General features: G+C 39.0%; 1 protein-coding gene across 2 annotated transcripts in view; it reads left to right on the forward strand.

Annotated features, from left to right (window-relative positions):
- Window positions 1-18,609, forward strand: part of LRRC2 (leucine rich repeat containing 2) — a 37,649-nt gene extending 19,040 nt beyond the window's left edge. For both annotated transcript variants that reach the window (XM_069562285.1, XM_069562286.1), the window contains exons 4-9: window positions 2,107-2,263; window positions 7,299-7,435; window positions 9,048-9,193; window positions 10,795-10,950; window positions 13,450-13,586; window positions 16,706-18,609. In XM_069562285.1, the coding sequence (XP_069418386.1) occupies window positions 2,107-2,263; window positions 7,299-7,435; window positions 9,048-9,193; window positions 10,795-10,950; window positions 13,450-13,586; window positions 16,706-16,755 (783 nt within the window). In that variant the 3' untranslated portion in view covers window positions 16,756-18,609. The remainder of the gene's footprint in view (window positions 1-2,106; window positions 2,264-7,298; window positions 7,436-9,047; window positions 9,194-10,794; window positions 10,951-13,449; window positions 13,587-16,705) is intronic.
- The last annotated feature ends 3,830 nt before the right edge of the window (window positions 18,610-22,439 follow it).

Below are 22,439 nucleotides of genomic sequence, written 5' to 3' on the forward strand. Positions count from 1 at the left end.
TTTTTATTTAATGTGCTATCTTAAGATTTTTCCCATGTTATTAAAAATGGTTATGGATATAATTTTAGAAGGCATTGTAACTTTTGCAAGCATGCTGTTATTGGAAGAGCAATATGAGAGAAGTTATTTATGAGGCACTTGACCATTGAAACTTCAAGAAAGAGAGCATTGTTATGACCTGGGGTCAGCTCCCTGATGCCCCAGCTCCTGTCTTGTCCGAGCTGCAGAAGGAAACCGTCTGGTCTGGGGTGGGTGGCATTTGGATCAGGATGAGGAGGTGCTGAGATGGATTTGCCAGGCCTGGGTGCTGGGGTCAGTCACACAGGGCCCTATGCTGGGAAGGGCCCCGGGCTTGATTTAATGCTCTGCCATCTCCGTCTTGAAATTCTTAATAATTTTTAGAAGGGGCCTGCATTTTCATTTTGTCCTAGTTCCTGAAACTACGTAGCTGGAACGTTCCCTAAGTAACCCATTTAAATGTCTTTGGATTTCAGTGTTCCTCTTTGATTTATTTTTAATAATTAATTACTGTTTTGGCTGTGCAGAGTCCTCACTGCTCCTCGGGCTCTTTTCTTTTTTTTTTCGTTTTTTTAAAATTTAATTTAATTTTATTTTTTTTAATTGTCTTTATTTATTTTTTTAATCTGTTTTTATTTATTTATTTATTTTTAATTTTTTTATTTTTTAAATTTTAAAATCTTTAATTCTTACATGCGTTCCCAAACATGAACCCCCCTCCCACCTCCCTCCCCACAACATCTCTCTGGGCCACGGGCTCTTTTCTAGGCATGGTGAGCAGGGGCTGCTCTCTGGTTGCGGTGCATGGGCTTCTCGTTGCAGTGGCTTCTCTTGTTGCAGAGTGTGGGCTCTGGGGTGCGCGGGCTTCAGTAGCCATGGCTTCCGGGCTCTGGAGCACAGGCTCAGTAGTGGTGGTGCGTGGGCTTAGTTGCTGCACGTCATGTGGGATCTTCCTGGATCAGGGATCGATCCCCTTGTCTCTTGTATTGGCAGACAGATTCCTTACCACTGAGCTACCAGGGAAGCCCTCAGTTTTCTTCTTAATGGGCCTGAATCATGCCCACTTTGCCTATCTTGCACTGTTATGTGAAAGCATATTAAAGATGAAAGGACTTCTGTAAGTTACAAGCTTAATCCACATATTCAATAGCAGTGATCCTAAAGCCCATTGCAAGTACAGATACCAAGCAAAGGGTCACTGTGGACCCTCTGATTGCTGCCTCCACCCCGCCCCACCTCTCCCCTGTACATTCCTGCCCCGCTTTGCTGATGGTGCGCTGTGGTCAGCTCTGTAAGGTCAGGGGACATGCATGTCTCTCAATGCTCAGCACACTTTGTTGAAGTCGGGGCTTGTAAGCCCATGAACTGAAATTCTTCAGCTGGCCAAATAGCCCCTCTAAGGTCTAAGGCATTTCTCAGTACCTTTACGATTTTATCCCAGAATACTTGAGGCAGGGAAGATCCTGGATACAGCTGAGTTGCTCTGTGTCACTTCAGAAGTGAGGGCCAGAAAAGGCGTGCCCTTGAGATGTGGCTCAGCATCCAGGTCTCCCCACTGTCCTTCTCAGCTCTTATCCTCTTAAATATTCATAAAAGTATTTAGAAATTTGGCACAGCAAATATTAAGTCTTTATCAAATATTTTAAAAAGCAACTATTAGTAGTACAGAGGAAGGGAAATGGAGCACACATTTTAAAATCCAAGGTGTGGCCAGATTTTATTTTTAGACGATGTTAAATCCGTATGTTGTAAATAAATAATTTGTATGTGGCTTGGGGTGGGAGCCTGGTTGTCAATGTCCACCCAGCACTTGATTTTAATAATATGAATTCATGGCTCATCTGCTACTGGGGAGTTACTGACAGCCACAGCATCTTGCTTTCTCTTTGGAATGGCTGCAGAGCTGGCGTGCGTGCACGCTTGCTAAGTCAGTTTAGGCGAATGCTGTCACCTGCGCTCACTCTCCTCTGGGTTTTGGAACAAGTGTATGTTTTCCTTGGCTTCATGCATTCTGCTTCTGAACTCCTACACGGTGAGGAGCTAGTTCTGACCGGTGGGTTCCTTTCCTTTCCTTTCCTTCTATTCTAGGAGTTCCCCGATTCTTTGAAGGAGCAGACGCATCTGAAAGAATGGCACATCAGCAATACTCTGATTCAAATCATTCCTAAGTATATCGAACTGTTTCAAGCCATGAGGATTCTGGATCTGCCAAAAAACCAGATCTCCCGTCTTCCAGCTGAAATTGGTATGTTCCTCAGCTGGAACCTTCCGGCCCCTTGTCTGGGAAGCAGGTGACACGGAGAACTCTTCCTTCTGCTGCTGCCCCAGGACGTCGCTGGGCGGGGCTGTTTCATGTCTCTCCAGGGCTGCTGGTTCACGTGTCCCCTCTGGTGGTGATGCCAGGATCTCCCTGCGTAACTCAGCAGTGCTGACATCTGCCACTTCCTTAGAAATGGCAAGTCTCATGAGTGAGCAGTGCTGTGTTTAGAAACTTTTTGTTTTTTTTTCTTTTAGCTTTAGAAATACAAACATGCAATAATGTATTTATTATAAATATAAAAATGAACATATTGCTGCCACATATGAGTCCATTGATGAGCTTAGTTTAGCTTATGGTTTTATTTTGGTCCAGATTCTTTATTTTCAATCATTCCGTCGTTCACTCGCTTCACGGTAAGTGAAGTCCATGGTAATGATCGTCACTGCTTCTCTTTCTCTCGTGTGTGAAGCACATGGCTGTTCTGGGCACATAGTCGTTATGATTCTTCTAAGACACTCAAGTCTTTCTGGAGACATATCATCCCCGTAAACCTCTGTCATGAGCAGGGCAAAATAATTAAACGTTCTAGAAAGACGTAAAATGTAAAGTCAACTCTCTCAGCAAGAATTATTTCCTGGTATCAAAATTATACACATATCCAATGTTCTTCTAGAGCTTTACATTGTAGCCATATTTATAAATATATGTTAAAATATATGCCCATTAAATATATTTATATGTATGCTTATGTTAACGTATATGCACACTAAACATACTTGCGTAGAAGAGCTTATACCATGTTCTCCAGCCTAAGCCTTCTTTTCCCTTATCATACCTTGAAGATGGGGATGGACTCTAGGGTCAGGCTGACTGGGTCTTTCACTTACTGAAAGGTCACCTTAGGCAGGTCACTCACTGGTTTTCAGTTTCTCTGTTTGTAAAATGGTGATAATAATAATATCTACTTCTTGAGGTTGTTGTAAGGATTAAGTAGTTAATACAAAGAAAGCATTTACAGCAGATAAACCCTCAACATTTGCCAGCCACCACCACTATCATCAGGCTTCCCTGGTGGCTCAGCTGTTAAAGAATCCGCCTGCAATACAGGAGACCTAGGTTCCATCCCTGGATTGGGAGGATCCCCTGGAGAAGGGAATGGCTACCCACTCCAGTATTCTGGCTTGGAGAATTCTGTGAACTGTATAGTCCATGGGGTCACAAAGAGTCAGACACGACTGACTAAGTGACTCACTTCACCACCCTCATCATCATCATCATTGTTATCTTTACACAAATGTTATTTTTCAATATCAGAATATCCTATCCTTCCTCATTCTCCCTAATGGCTGAGTGATGATTATGGTATGCTTTATTTAACTTGTTCTTTAAATGTTTTACCTTTAAACTAAGTTATTGGATATTAGATCTAAGATTCTGAAGACACAATTCTAGTCTGAGTAACTTGGGCAAATACTTTCATTTTTTTGCATCTTAGTATCCTCCTTTGTAGGGTAAGGGGTCAGACTAGGTGATTTTTTAATAATATTTGCCACCTTTAAAATTCCCTAGTTGAGTGTTTTTGCATGTCAAAAACACTGTGGGAGGGGAGGGGAAAGAAATCTCAGAAACTTTACACATTCTATTCTGGATATAAGTCATACATAAATACCTTATCCAACTTGTAACTTAGAGTCTGGCTCAGATGGTAAAGCGTCTATCTACAATGTGAGAGACCGGGGTTTTATCCCTGGGTTGGGAAGATTCCCTGGAGAAGGAAATGGTAACCCATTCCAGTACTCTTGCCTTGGAAATCCCATGGGCGGGGGAGCTTGGTGCAGGCTACTATCCATGGGGTCTCAAAGAGTCGGGCATGACTGAGCGACTTCACTTCACTCACAAGTCAACTGAATATAATTCAGCCAAATATACCTGTGACTTCGGCAGAGTCACAAAAATTCTCCTCATGTGGCTGAGAAATATATCAGATTCTTGTGATGGATAAGTATAAAATTTTTATCATTACATAGGGCATTCATAAGAAAAGTAAGGGTCAAATAATAAAAAGAGAGTCTTGGAATCATTTAGGCGATGTAACTAGCCCTTGTTTTTTTCTAGGGAGTTATTTTCTGTTGCTTGCTTGCTTCTTAGATGCTAGTTGAGTTATTAACTTGGAGTATTTGGAATATATCTTCTTTTCAAACACAACTATTGTGGACATTTAGGACAAATCATTCCAAATGTGCTGAAAAGAACTAAACATATACTAATTCAAGACATGGTCTTTTCCTGGTGGAGTAGGTATAACTCCTTACACACTAGAGATAAATTGAAAAAAAAAAAAAATCAACAGAATGTGATAGGCCAGAAAGAGGAGTGAAGGGTTGTGTGTTTTTCTGTTTTGTTCTTGTTTTTTTGTTTTGTAGCTTTTTTGTGTTGAATGGCTATCTTTTGTAAAGGAGGTGGAACTGGATCTCTTACAGAGCTGTTTTAGAGAATAACTGAGCATTGTCTGAGCAGAGTGGGCGAGGGGAAGTGGTCACCAAAAGGGGTATCCTGTTTCTCATTATCAGGACAATTATTTCTGACATCTGACATCAAGGAATTAAACATGACAGTTAGTGGTCCTCTTAACTCTGAGGAATTATCATTAAATGGGTTTAAAATAGCTAATTATTGAAATCGTTTAAAACTGTTTACTCAACTAATTTAAAGTATGTAAATCCCTTAATGCTTTCTTTGGGCTCTAGAAGCTAGAAGCCTCTGGACAACAAATTGTACCCCAATTGGATTATATTTTGCTCACTGGCAATTAAGTCTGAGGGCCCTGGGAGGATGGGCTATATAAGTAGCGAGATTTCATTTCAGCTGGAAAAGATCCTGGAACATTGCAGGAAAGGATAGACTCATTAGCTATTTAGAAATATAATATGCTGGAGCTATGATGCCTGTCTTAGTCCATTCAGACTGCTTTAAAAAAACACTGGATGGTTTATAAAAAAAATAATTTTTTTTGCTCACAGTTCTGGAGTCTGAGATTGGAGTGCCAGCATGGTGGACGGAGGGCCTTTTCCTGGGTTGCACACTTCTTCCTGAATCCTCATGTGGTCGAAGGGGCCAGGGAGCTCTGTGGGATCTTTTCTATAAGACCATTGATCCCTCATGGACCTCCACCCTCATGATCTTACCCAACTGTAATTAGCTCCCAAAGACCCCACCTACTAATAATAACATCACTTTGGGGCATTAAGATTTCAACATATGCATTTTCAGACCATAGCAGTGCCTTAAAGGTTTTATTTTGGTTTTTGTGACTTGGGACCCTTGTCACACAGAAAAACTGTTTTTTCCTGGGACTTCAGGTGGCTCATGGTGCTTGATGACAATGCTGTTCACTCTCTCTGATGGGGACTACTGGGTTCATCTCAGATGAATAATGCCAAGTTCTTATTTGTTGAGAGAGGAAAAGTAGTGTTTGTATAATGAGATCAGGCATCATGAAAATGTGGCAAGGAGAACAACAATGTGAATACAAGCACATACAATTTCTTTATGTCTGTAAATTATTAAAATGTTATATCTGAGGTAGACTTTCCAAAGCTACTACTTTTTCTCTGCACTAGCTGGAAGGAACTTATATACAGTTTTCTCTCCAGTTACCTCATCTTCTCTTTGCATCCCCTTGCGATCAATGCATGTACGGTTGGTATAAATGTGTCCTTAATGTACTGGAGCAAAGGGCTCCACCAACCAGATCAGGTAACTCTTTAATAGACAAATTTACTCTCCTGAATCTGGAGACTAGACAACTTAGAACATTCACACTATCTGTGCCAATCTTAACTTTCCTTATTTAAACTAAAGAAGGTTTGTGCAGTGTGACCCTGTCTTACAGAAGCTGGGCCTGTGGAGAGCGTTAATCTGATCACACGCTCCCCAGCCCTCCCCATAAGAGAAACAGTCTTATATTAGCCCCTGAATCTGTCCTGCTATATTGACACCAAAACCTGATTGTAAGGTTACAGTTGCAGTGTATACCCGGTGGGTAAGTTAGAAGGGCCGCTGATTTTCACAACATCATCGTCATCTTCTAACAGTGAGACCACAGAAATTGACTCAGAAGTGGCCCTACTGCCAATATACTGTCTTTGTTTGTTTCCCTTTCTCAGTTATAAAATGGCAAGAAATTTTGTATTTTGAGTGCCTGCTCTGCAAAAGTAAACAATACTTTTGGTTTTCTAACTTTTAAAATTAGATTAAGAATGTTAAAGTAATGCTTGAGAGCATGTGTGACATGATTTTTGGAATATTAAATATATTTACTCTTGTTCTGGTTTCTGATTTGAAACTGGTCATATGTTTAGTCAATCAAGACAGAAGTGGGATGTGGTGTTTCTCCATCAATCTGTTATTGCCTAATATTCTTAGTGTGTTCGCTTCCTGCCTGAGAAAGGGATTTAGGCTTTTTAAAAGCACACGTATTATTTAGGAAGCACAATATGTCATAATTAATAAATGCAAATATGAAGCAAAAGATAAATGAATTCCATGCAGCCTATGAACAGTCTCCTTGTTGAAGTCATTTACACTGTACATTGAGCTTTGTGTGTATTTCAGTACTTAGCTTGCCTCCAATCAGAGTCTGCCCCTAGAAACTGGACCACTTCAAAGCCACTGCCTGTTACTTCATCATATGATTTCAGAGAGGTTTGCACTCTGTGGGTTTTGGGCCCTGACTCAGTTTATGTGGAGGAAAAATCCCCCACATCCCCCTTGCCTATAGTTTCACAAAGGATTAAACAGATAAAAAACAAGCAAAAAATGCTCTGATCTATGACCAAAATGCTCAAGATAAAAGATGAGCAGACATTTAATCAGAGTGCTTAGGAAACAAACACAAAATTATGTTTCATGCCTTCGCCACCATCATTTATACAAATGTTTTACATCTTCGTTTTGCTTTTTGTCCTTAAAAGACCTTAATGAACATGCAACCATGCCTGTTGATTTTTTCTGATAACAGGTTGTTTGAAGAACCTCAAGGAACTCAATGTGAGTTTCAACCGTCTGAAGAGCATTCCTCCAGAACTGGGAGACTGTGAAAATCTAGAGAAACTGGATTGTTCTGGAAATCTAGAATTAACCGAGCTCCCTTTTGAAGTAAGATAGAAACATTTTTGCATGGTGATTCACTTTTACTTGGTTTATGACATGGAATGGTCTATAATATGGGAAAAAAGTTTTAGAAGATAAAATCCATCTTTACTTAAGTCACATTTTCATGACATTTTAATCAGCCTAAACCAGCTAATATAAAGTCTTTAGAAATGTGCTTATACTTGGCTACAACCCAAATTTAATTTCAGAGCTGCTATCAAAAGAAAACTAGGCAAAATAAATCCTATTTTCATGCAAGGTATTTTTATTTAATGTCTATTTAATATGTGATGCCTGATGTCCATAATGCAGATCCCAACTTGTTTACCCATAATGGAGAAAATAATTGGAAACAAATGGAAATCAATAAAGTGGATAAAATTTTTAAAATTTAAATGCAGATAAGTAAAACAGTCCAGAGATATGATTCGAGAAGTCCATTAATTTAAAAATATCCATTTGTTTCTTTTTCATCTGTATTCATTGGGGAAATGATTTTAAATTATTTTCTGATAAAACAGAACAGATGAAAGTCAACAGTTTTTGTTGCTAAATAAAACTCAACAAGCTTCTTGTGCTTGAAGAGCAATAAGGATCTCACAAATCCTGCTGCTAATGAATAGGCTAAAAATAGTGTCGCTGGTGAGGCTCTGACAAGGCCCTGGCCACTGACTCTGTCTAGTCCTGGAAGGCATATTCTTCTTCTTTCCTGGAAACTTCTGGGTGAGAGGGAGTGGCTGCTTCCACTCTTAGCACCTGTGTGACCTGGGACATGCTGAGGGATGGTCCTGGTGAGGGGGCACAGTCAGGGCTCAAGATTCTCCCACAAGCTTCTTGTTCCCCAGTCCTCCCATCTTTACAGAGAGGCCCAGTCCTCTCCGAGATGTGCAGGCTGGCAGCAAGCCAACTCACCTTTGACCTCTCTTGCTCCCATGCTCCATGTCCACTCCATGAATAAGTCCTGTTGGGCGTGCCCTTCTGAATAACAGTGGAGATTTCTGATCCTTTGCCGTGTCTCTTTACCAATTCAAGTGTGAGTCTCCTGAAGATTTGCCAAAACCCATTGAGACAGGCTTCGCTAGGTCACACGACTCTTTGAGGCTTACACTTTGTCTTCTCTGGCTTTGTACATGCTGTTCCTCACCTGAATTTCCTCCCCAACCTTTCTGCCTGTCAAGGAACCTCAGGACCCAATTCAAACACTCTATTCTCTGTGACTCTTCCTGGACCCCTGACTCTCACCTCACTCCTTTCTCTGTGTTACTGAGTGTTGCAAATTGGAAACTTCTTCGTGCTAGTTCTTACTACATAAATTTGCCTTGCTCATTTATGAAAATATAAACACCTCAAGGGCAGCCATTATGCGCTATTCGTCTTATCACCCCTAGAAGGTAGCACAGTGAACAACACACAGTAGGTGTTCAGAATATATACTATATTTATCTGTTTTGCATATGTTCATATATGGGAAGAGATGTCAATCTAAAATTAATTGCCACTGTTAAAAACTAATTAGACACAACATTGTAATAAGTCAATGCTACCCCAATAAAAATTTTAAAAAATAACTTAAAAAATTAAAAAGTAATTAGAATATTCTGTTATTCCTTCCTAGTTAAGTAATTTGAAGCAAGTTTCATTCGTAGATATCTCAGCAAACAAGTTTGCCAGCGTCCCGATCTGTGTCCTGCGGATGTCTAATTTGCAGTGGTTGGATATCAGCAACAATAACCTGAGTGACCTGCCGCAAGACATAGACAGGTAGCTACTTGCATTCTGGAGGTGTGGTACATGAACTAGTCACTGACATTTTAAACATGCCCAACACATGAGTGTTTTCCAAGATCAGCTGATTTTCCAGAGTTTCTTGGTTCTGAGAAATTAGTTTGGTTCTTTATAGAGTAAGACAGTTGTCAGTCTACATCGTACAGATACATGTACAGCTGACGCTTGAACAATGAGGGACTTAATCTGCATATAATTTCTTGTTGGTCTCTGTACCAAGGGTTCCTCTGCATCTGCACATTCAACCAACCACAGGCCCATGCAATACTGTAATATTTACTGTTGAAAAATATTTGCACATGAGTGGATTCACGCAGTTCAGACCTATGCTGTTCAAGGGTCAACTGTATATATATATGTATATATAGATATACAGTTTAAACACAATATATATACACACACATATATATGAACACATCTTTGTTTTACTTTAGTCCTCAGTAGAATGGAAGTTTAGCTTTCCCTTACTTCCCAGGAGTAGAAAAGTAAATTCATTATGTATGGAATAGAAACATATCATTCTATATAGGCTATCAGGATATTTTTTATCAGTTTCATTTATTGCTTTATTATACATAATATTTCAAACAAAATTGATATGCTTAGTAAGGTTTTCAAATTCTCTCTTTGTAGCTATTTCATTTTAAAAAAATTAACTATTATACAGAGTCATGTAAGATAGATTCATTCATTTATTCAATCAGCCAATATTACTAGGCTTCCGTATGGCAGGCCCAGGAAGTGGGCTGAGTTTAAGTGTGAATGAAACAATTTTTCTGGCCTCCTGGACTCCATAGTGTTCTTCATAAAGTAGCATAGTAAGCTGTTGGGACACAGGAACTGAAAATTGCTTGGTCCTGAATGCCATCTCATGACCTTTCTCTACTCCTGGGACATGTGATGTATATGAATGCTTTCCTGGTTTATGAGACTAAGTGGGAACTGTTTCAGTTTGATACACAAGGGGAACTTTGTGAAATATTTTGTGGGATCAGTCAAAATTTTGCAGATGAGTGAAATAAAAAGCTAGAGAGGTAGGCATTGAGCTAGAAGAAAATGGAAAACAGAGAATAACATATTTGGACCATATTTTGCTCATTTCCTTCTCATTCTGCAGGTTTATTTATATTTTAAAGTTAAAGTATGATGAGAGAATAGTAACTGTATTCTCGCAAGAGGAAATATTTGACCAAAATATGTTTATTCTCACTATAGCTCTGATATGATTTCTTTCCCATATCTACCTATGGGAACAGAGCAGATACTAGATAGAATGGCAGATACACTGATTTTATAAGTTCCATCATGGCCTACTATATATTGTGTAATTGGCTTATCCTGCTGCTATATCTGTATCTTCCATTGCCAATTAATTCAGTAAAAACTTAAAAAACAAAAACCCCAAACCGTGTCACCCAGTATAGCTTTATTTAAATCGTGTAGCCAGTTTATTCTTATAAGGGTCATATATAAAAAATAAACTAAGTAGGGATTTCCTACTAGAATTTATCTGTAATTCACTTTTCTTGGCTGTGAGGCTAAGTCCTTGAGTTCTAATCCCTTTCACATCTTCTTAGGCTAGAAGGACTGAAGACCTTTCTCCTGTACAAGAACAAGCTCACCTACCTTCCTTATGCCTTGCTTAACCTAAAGAAGCTCACCTTGTTAGTCGTCAGTGGGGACCACTTGGTGGAGCTCCCAACAGCCCTCTGTGACTCCTCCACACCTTTAAAGTGAGTAGATGGCCCAGTAGAGACCCATTCAGACACAAGGTAAGAGCGAGGAGCCCCTGGAACCTGGGCCTCCGTCTCAGGAACCGTGTTCAATGGTTCTCCTACTCTGAGAACAAGAAATTCTGGTGCTTTCATATGGAATTTTGAAGTCTTTGGCCAATGGCATGGGGAGGTATAGCTCAAAGGATTTCTGGATAAATGCTACCTGCTGGCTGAAGGCACAGAAGGATATGTGCCCAGGGCACAAATATACACACACACACACACACACATAGATAAATACATATAAAATGATAAGTAACATATAAAAAGGAATCTGGATTAAGCCACAAATTAAATATAGGAAGGAAGCTATAAAATGAATGAGAATTGCCAAGTTAATGATGATAACAATGATAGATACATGATGATATATTTAACACCTGTCCATCTTGAGACCCCACTAAAATGAGGGGAAAAAAATGTATAGACCCACAATGATGAAAGAAGCAGCTAAGGCCCTCACAGAATGAGAGGTCCCAATACATTTCTGGGAGATACTCAGCTGAGGCACACTGGTGACTGATGGAAATGGGATGAAATAGGCTGAAGCTCAGAGGGCAAACCGAGAGACGAGCCATATCCTGGAGGACTCCAAAGATGCGTGGTAGTAGGATTCCAGGTATGGAAGGTATAGGCTGAGTCATGGTGCTAAAAACAGAAGGAGCAAGAGGAAAGCTTCATACAAACGGGTGATCCCCTGCCTTCCAGATCTCTTACTTGATTTCACTGGGCAGATCACTCAGCCCACTGATCGAAAGTGTGAGGTTTGCTTTAGGGAGGCCCTGAGGGAATGACCCTGGACTTTTGTGTTTGGAGATTCCCCAGGGGACTGATTTGCTCCTTTAGTGGTCAGCCACAGCGGGGCTGTCCACTGGGCAAACACTGTCTGCATATAAAGATGCCCAGACAACATTTTGCTGTCTCAGTTTCAAAATACGAAGGTGTCTGTAAGACTTACCAGATAATTGTCACAAACATATAAATGTTATAAACTGGTTTTCAATTCTAGAATCAAACTGCAAAAAAGATAGAAAAGTTAAATGTGGTTACAGAACGTGGATGGTGTTGACATTGACAATGTAAAACTACACGATGTCTGTGATGTGCTTTGAAATGCTTCAAAAAATCAGGTGGCTTGATGGGTGGCTAGAGGAGTGGGTTGATCGGTGGATGGGTATGTGATAAAGCAAGTACAGTAAAATGTTAAATGTGGAACCTAGGAGTGGGCCCAGGGGTGTTCATTGTAACATTTTCAACTTTGCTGAATGTTTGAAAAAGTTGCATAATAAAATGTTGAAAAAATAAAAGTATAGATAAAAATTGGGGATATAGAGGGAGTTGAATATAAGGGGAGGATACATTAAAGTATTATAAAAGTACATTAAAGTATTTTTCCATGGTAAAAGATAATTCCAAATAGATTCAGTAAAAACAGTGATTGACCAATGACAAATTTCTTTGAGATGGGAGAGGAGCGAAGGGGTAGGGCTGTTTTACATAAAAAAGTATCATTGTACTATTCAAATTTTAAGATATGTACAGTGATTACTTTGCTAAAAAATGAAGGATGATAAAATATAGTTATATGTCTTATTTTTGGATTAAAAAAGTGATAAAAATTCAATGAAAGAAATTGCAAATGAAAAGTTAAATGGATCTATGTATATAAGAAGTAAAGCCTTTTTGCTTTCCCCATATTTAGCTATGAAATAAAGTTAAAAGGAAAATTAACTGGGATGTATATATATATGAAGCTAGCAGCTATGTGGCTGATATCATATATATACACATATATGTATATTTGTAATATAGATATGTAACATCTCTTCTACAAACCAAAGACAACAGACTAAATTCCCTAAGACTTAGGGCCTACAATTGCAACCAAAGACTGTTTGAAAGATTTCCTATTTTGAATAGATATATTTGTAGAATCTTTCACATCAAAAGATCTTTCAAAATTGTGAAGAAATTAGGTCAAATGCCATTTTGGCTTGTCTCCTTTAGCTTCTTTTTTTTTTTTTTTTGTCACAGTAGTCCGTACTTTAAATATTTCTTTGATGGGGATTTCATCTGAGTCCTTTTCAACATAGCCACAACATTTTAAGAGTTTGCTGTCACTAACTGGGAGTAATATCAAACATAGTAAGGCATCATATCTGATGGAGAGGTTAAGTGTTATTGTTCACCTCATGCCCACTGTCCTCTGTCTGTGGCTAAGTACCTCTCATTTTCCCAACAAGCTTCTGCACAGTCTGGTGTAAACTGAATCCAGTAATCCTACTGGATTACTGAACAGTGAAATTCCACCGGTGACACTGTTATGTGGTCAGCTGTGACTTCCAAGAAGAAGTGAGAAATTGGGATTTAGTGCCACAAAGGTTGACTTCTGAGATTTTTGCACAATTACAAATACACAGGTGAAAGTGGTGGTATTTTCCATATTCTCTTGAATAGATTTGTAAGTCTTATGGACAATCCTCTTGAGAATACCCAGTGTCAAGATGGTGATGAAATGATGGAGAGTGAACGAGATCGCCAACATTTTGATAAAGAATTTATGAAAGCCTATATTGAAGATCTTAAAGAAAGAGGTAGGTTATTCATATTTAAAATTGTTTAACATGAGTGTATAAAATTCCAATCACTCATGCAACACATTTATTGCTGTAAGCCAAACTAAAGAAAACTTGATCGGTTAGGGTCAGGTTACTTTGTAGATTATTTTCTGCTTACCAAAAAAGAGAAAGAGAGAGATACCTTTTCTTTTGTTAAATAATCGAAATTTCCTACTGTGTTAGCCTGCTTAATACCTCCTCAACCATGTGACAGAGAAGCTGGGAAACATACTTAAAATGTGAAGGTTGCATTCCTAACTTTCTGTGGGATCGTAATGAAATGATATTGATAAAATAGTATTTTAATTAATAGGACAGAGGTTTCCAAGTCAAAATCCATTTACATTTAACTTTTTAAAAAGTCATCTCGTATATAAATCAAAGTACACCTGTAGAATATCACAAAAGGAAAAAACAAAATGACAGATTGGTGTGTGTATGGTGAGTCGCAGTCGTGTCCGACTCTTCTGCGACCCTACGTACTGCAGCCCTCCAGGCTCCTCTGCCCATGGGGATTCTCCAGGCAAGAATACTAGAGTGGGTTGCCATGCCCTCTTCCAGAGGATCTTCCTAACCCAGGGATCGAACCCACATCCCTTACATTTGCACTAGCAGGCTGGTTCTTTACCACTAGTGCCACCTGGCAGATTAGTAAGTAGATGCGTTTAGCTTTGGTTTCGCTTAACTGAATGACACAGAGGAACAGGGCAGTCACAGCACCTCAGGAAAGGGCGGAAGTGCTTTTCCCAGTGGCTGTTTCCAAAGTGTTCCAGAAGCCTAAGAACGCCTTCCTCTTTTCAGAAACATAGACTCAAGGAAAGGCATCAGTTAGTCTTTGTTCTTCTTTTTTGCTGCCTCTTTTCTTTTTTTTTCCTTTTCTGAGTGTGGGTGCCCACAAGTTATCTCTTAATTTTTCCAGTTCTCTCTCTTTTTTTTTTTTTTGGTAAGCTGGGTACAGACCTGAATGAAAGATGTTATGCATGTGAATTTAGGGAGGATGTAGCCCTGGCCCCGTGACTCTGAAGACAAGCACTTGGGGACAGGTTCCCTCAGTCACTCTCAGAAAGTATTATATGTGTGAGCTTACTGCTCCCTTGTTAGTAGGTATCTGAAGATGATAAGTCACATTCAGATATTCAGCTATCTCACGATATTAATGAAAAATACCATTTATTGGCAAAGTAAAATTTTTCCAGTTAAAATAAGAGAAGTTCTACACAGTTACCTCTCATGTGTTTGTCCATCCTTAATCCTGAATCCTGAAGTGTTATGAAATAAATCAGAAATTTATATTAAACATGAAACTGAAATACCAGAACCATTTATTTTGTCAAAATTTATCTTAGGGTTGTATAATTTTCCTCTTACAGAAACTTTCTTGTATTTTATTTGTTAGTTCATAATTCTGTTATACTGCTATTATATAGAAATGTAAGAATGGATTAAAGAAAATAGGTATTAATCTTTCCATCTATGTGGCCAGGAATAAAAATGGTTTGATTTTAAAAGTTAACTTCAGTGATAATAGATTTTGAATGCATTTGTTTATTTCTAAATAATTATCATAATTCTATCCTTCTTATGGGCTTCCTGGGGGCTCAGTGGTAAAAGAATCTGCCTGCAATGCAGGAGATGAAAAGATGTGGGTTCGAATCTCTGGGTTGGAAAGATCCCCTGGAGAAGGAAATGGCAACCCACTCCAGGATTCTTCCCAGGGATAGCTCATGGACAGAGGAGCCTGGTGGGCTGCAGTCCATAGGGTCGCGAAGAGTCAAACATGAATGAGCAACTGAGCATGCACGCTCACGCTCACACAACCTTCATATATTCATATTAGGTTGAACTAAATGATATTGCCAATATTCAGCTGTGTTTGACCTACGAAAATGGTGATTTCTTAATTGATCAACCTAGATGTGGTTGGACATATGCTTTGAATTTTTTTAAGTTTCCTTCTTCTTCATCGTGCTGTCTTCTCTCTTTTCTCTCCTTCCCTTTCAGACTAATGTCTGAGTTAGAGAGTTCATCACTGTAAGGAGAAGATAGATTTAGTGGCCTTCCTTGGCAGCCCAGTGGTTAAGACTGCCTTCCAATGCAGGGGGTGAGGGTTCAGTCCCTGATTAGGGAACTAAGATCCCACATGCCGCAGGGGGCAGCCAAAATAAATACATAAATAAATTTGTTTTAAAAAGTAGATTTAGTGAGTCTATGAGGATGTCCAACCTTGTACTGTTCAAGAATGGTGAAGAAGTGAGGCCTCTCCCTGGCCCTCACACTTTAGTGAACATGAGAATCAGCTACAGGCTCCACTCTCAGAAATTTTGAGTCATCAGGTCTGGGGTGGGGCCTGAGAATGTGCATTTCTCAGAAGTTCCCAGGTGATACTGATGCTTTGAGTCTGAGAACCATTGGTATAGACCAGCCTTTGAAAAAATTTGGCTGTGAAGAGAGAAAGAGTGTGCAGTAACCAGTGGGAAGAGCAGAAATGATAAAATGATTATTAATAAGATGGTGCTTGGTTTAGGAATAGCCCAGACTTCTCTAATAAACCATATCCCTTCTACCTGGCATCTATAGTTCTTGGCTATATATTTCTATTTTACCAACTTTTATTATTTTGGGCTCATACAGTTTCCAGTATGTTGATGTAGCTTGTGTAAGGTGGTAGGAAAGATTGCAAAAGAATGAGAATTAATAATAAGTTAATCTTCAGGGCTTGCCTGGTGGTCCAGTGGTTAAGAATCTGCCTTCCAAGGCAGGGGACACAGGTTTGATATCTGGTTGAGGAACTAGATCCTATATGACACAAAGCGACTAAACTTGCGTGCTCCAGCAAAGACACAGTCCAGAAAAAAAAAGAAAAAAAAATAAATTTAAAAATTAAAAATCAATCTTAAATAATGCATTCTTCTATCTTAGGTCTAAATATCTCTAAAGCATGACTACACATTTGTCGTGATTGACATAATGGTGATAAATAAATGCATTTATCTCTATACTTAGAGTATGAAATGGCAATAATTTGAATTTTGATGTAGTTACACTTCATAATAAGATGTGGAGTGGTTGAGTATATTTTTTTCTTTTTGTTGCAGAATCTATTCCCAGCTATACCACCAAAGTATCTTTCAGCCTTCAGCTTTGATGCCATCCATCAGAAGACTACAGAATTTTCCTGACCTGTGGAGCTGTAAATCTTCCTGTTGTGGGTTGTCATAGAGGAATAATAGCTTGGGCTTAAAGGCAAAGTCTAGAAACCACTGTCATAGTTGTTAGGAAAAATGATTTTCAAATTTCAAATATGTGAATAACTCTCTCTGTGGACTGGAGAATCGATAAATGGGTTTATATATTGATATTTAAAGGTTCATTTGCATTTACTTGTTTCCAAATAATACACATTTAATGTTTTAAAAAATGTGTTATTTTAAAAAATTGTCACTTAAAAGACCAAATTTTGAAGTTGACTGCATTGTTTTTGGAGATCCAGGGATAAAGGGGTGTTGAAAAGAGTATTTATATTGAATTAGTCAGATGAGAGTTTATTTTGTTATTTTGAAAGAGTTTTAATGCATCATTTCTTTTACTGAGGACTGTTTTCCTTGGGTTTATATACATTGTTATTTTCGTATGTTTTAAGTTGTATTTTACCAAGTTTAGGCTTTCAGGAAAGACTTTAGGAATAATCTGGGCCTTGAAGGTAGAAAGATGGGCTGGACTGTCTGCCCAGGCACTGGGCTCAGATGGTGCCCTGGTGGCTCTAGTGGAGGACGTGTGGGCCTGGCTGGTCATGGGAAGCCTGGTGGGGCCTCCATGGATGGTCAGCCTGCCACGAGTGGGCCTCCTGGGGTCCCAGGATGCATGCTGGAGCGCAGAGCAGAGGCGTTGCCTCCGGGGACCCGTCCTCCAAGATGGTCATATAAGGTAGCGGGAAGGACTAGTCCACAATGATGAGGAGTCAGTCCCCCGCAAGGCTTCCCTGCAGGTGCCTCAGGAAGACTTTGCTCACGGGTGAGCCACTGCGGTCCAGAGAGAGCAGAGGAGACTGAGTTTACATGGGCAAAGAAGGAGTTCATTAGAGGGCTTTGAACTTTGATATCACATTATAGGATTTGGAGAAATTATACAAATATCTATTTTTATACTATTATCTTGAGCTAAAATAAACAAGATTGTGAATATGTTGAAGATAAGTTTAAACAAGTAACTTTTGTGACTAAGATGGAAAAATTGCATATATTCGTATATGTTTATATCAATCCACCCCTCTGTGGTCTAGCTGAGCACTGTCCAGTAGAACTTGCTGCTCTGAAGGAAGGGCTCTGTATCTGTGCTGTCTAATTTAGTAACTAACAGATGTATGTGCTTCTTGAGCTCTTGAACAATGTCTGGTGTGACTGAAGAACAAATTTTTAATTACATTTAAATTTAAATAGCCAAAGGTAACTACCATATTGGACAGCACAAGTCAGGTCAGTTGGGTTTTTCAGAAGTTAATCAGGACTAGAAGTGAGCAATTTTTATTTCTCTATCTGAAAAACCAAAGGGGTTAATACTGATACTCAATATTTTGTCTTCATAGGTTTAATCATACTTCTAAATATTTTATTCTCAACAGATATAAAGCAGGCAGAACAATCTAAAGCCACATAGTAATGGTTCCATAGAGCACTGCTTCAACTTAAAGGCAAACTCTGAGAGGTAGGTTAAGAGATGAAAAGAGCAGGAGAGCCTCTTTTCTCAGTTAAGTGAGAAGTCACTTTAATTGAACCTCAAACAGCTGTGTTTTTATTTATACACTTTACAAATATAATGCAAATTTATCAGTTGTACTATGTGAATGATTTTGGAATTTTATTTCATGCCACAGTATGTGTTACATAACAGCCAAATGGAAAATGTGTCTCAAAAGGGGGAATATGAGGGCTTTCACATAAATTGACTGTCCATAACTCATGTAAAATTTATTTCAATAAAACCAGTCTTTTGTGCAAAAAAACCCCTTATATCGATGTTACATAAAAATAACTGAAAAAGTACTGAATACATTGATATGTGATTATTTCATATTATATAACATCCCATAATGTTTATTATGTTTAATAACATAATTAAAGAAATATAGCTTAAATATGAGGCTTATAGAGATAGTCTTTACTTTACTCATATAAATGTAAAAATGCAGAAAGATTCTAAAGTAGATTAAGCATCTTAATGGAAATAAGAGAGATCTGAACATTTTACATGATGCATATGGATTGATTCATAATTTGGAAAAGTAATTTATGTAGAATATAGATATGAATATTAAAGCAATATGAAGGAAAGAAAATATAATTCTTAGGAGAAAAATGTTCTGGTTCCAAAAGCTTGTTATGATACCCATTTTTCATATGTTGAAAGTAAAGGGGTAAAGACACTTCGGTGAAATCATTGAGTAGTGCATTTTAATTAATAACAAGACCTACACTAGATTTCTTGACTTTAGCTGTCTAGAACAACCATTTGTCATGCTTGCCAAGCACCAGTTTAGGGTAACTCAGGACTGTGAGGAGCAATCTCTGGAAATCAGCTACTGTCTTTCCCTCCTATTCTTTCCTGCCTTGATGCATCTCCCTACTTTTGAGTGGAAAGAAAATTTAGATACCTTTGGTGATTTTTTTTTCAGTTGAAGTGTAGTTGATGTATGACGTTGTGTTAGTTACAGGTGTACAGCAAAGTGATTCAGTTATACATATATTCATTCTTTTTCAGATTCTTTATAGCTTGTTACAGAATATTGAGTAGAGTTTCTATGCTCTGTGGTAGGTTATCTATTTTATAGTGTCTGTATGTTAACCCCAAGCTGCTAATTTACCCCTCCCCCCACATTTCCCCTTTGGTAACTGAAAGTTTGTTTTTGAAACCAGTGTGGTCTGTTTCTGTTTTACAAAGAAGTGCATTTGTATTATTTTTTAAAATTAGATTCCACATATGAGTGATATACGTGAAATTTGTCTTTCTGTCTGACTTAGCTCTCTTAGTGTGATCATCTCTAGGTCCATCCATGGTGCTGCAGATGGCATTTTTTCATTCTTTTGTTATGGCTGAGTAATACTTCATTGTATACACACACCACACTTTATACTTTTCTCTGTCAATGGGCATTTAGACTGCTTCCATGTCTTGGGTATTGTAAATAGTGCTGCAGTGAGCATTGGGGTGCATGTATCTTTTAGAAGTATGTTTTACGTCAGGTATATGTCCAGGAGTGGGATTGCTGGATCATATGGTAGCTCTATTTTTAATTTTTTAAGGAAACAGCATACTGTTATCCAGCTTTCCTGGTGGTTCAGTTGTAAAGAATCTGCCTGCCAATGCAGGAGACGTGGGTTCAGTCCCAGGGTTGGGAAGATCCCCTAGAGAAGGAAATGGCAACCCACTCCAGTACTCTTGCCGGGAAACTCCCATGGACAGAGGGGCCTGGCGGACTACAGTCCATGGGGTCACAAAGGGTCGAACATGACTGAGCGACCGAACACACATACTGTTCTCCACAGTGGCTGTACCAATTTACATTCCCATCAACACTGTAGGAGGGTTCCCTTTTCTCCACACACTCTCCAGCATTTATTGTTTGTAGATTTTTTGATGATGTCACACTTTCTGACCTTTGTGATGTGGTACCTCATTGAAGTTTTGACTTGATTTCTCTGATAATTAGTGATGTTGAACACACTTTGTCATGTGCTTTTGGCCGTCTGTGTGTCTTCTTAGTTATTGTTCTGTGGTGTCCATAGGTTTAAATTCTTATTTTATGGCATGTACATTGGTTTTATTTCTAACAATTAGGAAATTATATCTAGGCTTTAAAATTTGAAATGGTGCCAAACTTCAGCATTCGTAGGCAACTCCAATATCTCTGCTTAGAGTCTCCAGCTGTGTCATCAGAGTGAAAAATTGAGATGCTTCTGTCCTTTTATTGCAGTGTAATATAAATTACAGGAGAAGCAAATTACAGTTGAGTAGGCCTTAACTCGTAATTCTTAGGAAAGAAAGCAGCAGAACCCTGGTACTGGGACCGAAGAAGATACGGTGTTACACAGATGAACTAGCCTTGACTGTGAAACTCACCAGGGGGACAGAGAGGAACCAAGGCTGAGCCTGCACCGGTAGAGGTGTGGCTTTGAGGGGAGGAGGGACACTGTCTGGGGTTAGGATTTCAGTCTTAACTAATCAGCTGCTGCACCACAATCTATTTTCACTTGTAACTGGTCAACCCCGGGTAGCTCCTGTAACTCAGGTACTAGTGATGAATTGGTCCAGAATAGATCTGGTTCTCATTGAGAGCACGTTTATTCTTGTGACTTTCTGAATACATTTGGTAACCTCCTAAAGGGACCGATAGTCAACACTGGGACTCAAGGAGCCGGGATTGCAAGGCCAGCTCTTTTACAAATGCACTGTACTGTCCTGAGAAAAATCACTTCACTTTGGGGGAGTCTTATTTTCCCCACCTGCAAAAAATAAGAGGTGGAAAAGACAATCTTTAAGGCTGATCCCACTTTAAGATTTGATGATTTGCTTTCCACTAGGAACCTCCTTTTTAAAAACAATTTTAATTAAAAATTTTTGATTTTGTGCTTTATTTTTGGCTGTGCTAGGTCTTTGTTGCTGTCAGGCTTTTTCTCTAGTTGCGGTGAGCTGGGGCTGCTCTCTCGTTGTGGCGTGCAGATTTCTTGTTGTGGTGGCTTCTCTTGTTGTAGAACATGGGCTCTCGGGCACGCAAGCTTCAGAAGCTATGGCATGTGGGTGCAGTAGTTGTAGCTTCTGGGCACAGGCTCAATAGTTGTGGCACAGGAGTTTTAGTTGCTATGAGGCGTATGGGATCTTCCCAGACCAGGGATCGAACCAGTGTGTCCTGAACTGGCAGGTGGATTCTTTACCACTGAGCCATCAGGGAAGGCCTAAATCCTTTTCATGGTAATGACCCAGCATACCTTCCCCGCCTCACTGGTCACCCAGCATCCAGGTGTGTATGGGCTGTGGGACTCCCTCATTTCTCTTACACGCTTGTTTCTTAGGCATGTGTGTTCTCTGTCTTGTCCTGCTATTTATTTTAAGTCTAATAGCAACTTGTCTAATACAGGTATGTAGACTGTGCTCAAGTCTGTGAAAGATTTACCCACACATTTGGGTTGTGTTCCCAGTAGTTATCTCTGTGCTGAGTTCTTACAAATATTATTTCTGATATTGCCTTGGAAAATTAAACTTTCATCATAAAAAAATGGATTGCCTAGAAATACAAATCAAAAATACTATAAGATATCACCTTACACCATTGATATGGTGATTACACATTTAAAAAAAAAAACAAAATAAATGAAATAAATGTTGGCTAGAATGTGAAGAAATTGGAATCCTTATGTTGGGATTGTAAAACGGTACAGTTATGGAACAGTTTGGAGGTTCCTCAAAAAATTGAAATAGAATTATCGTATGATCTTGCAGTTCCGTTTCAGAGTATATATATCCAAAAGAGTTGCAAGCAGAGTCTCAAGAGCTATTTGTGCACCCAAGTTCACAGAAGCACTAGTTCCAGCATCCAAGAGATGGAAGCAACCCAGGTGTCTATCAACAGATGACTGGATAAACAAAATATGGTACATACATAGAGTGGAATATTATTCAGCCCCAGAAAGGAAGTGAAATCCTGTCACACACTACAACATGGGTGAACCTTGAGGGAATTATGCTAAGTGAAATGAACTGGTTATAAGAAGACAAACACTATGTAATTCCACATATATGAGGTATATGAAGTCTAAAGTAGTCAAATTTAAAGAAATG

The sequence above is a fragment of the Ovis canadensis genome, chromosome 19 (genome assembly GCF_042477335.2).
Source record: "Ovis canadensis isolate MfBH-ARS-UI-01 breed Bighorn chromosome 19, ARS-UI_OviCan_v2, whole genome shotgun sequence".
Lineage (NCBI taxonomy): Eukaryota > Metazoa > Chordata > Mammalia > Artiodactyla > Bovidae > Ovis > Ovis canadensis.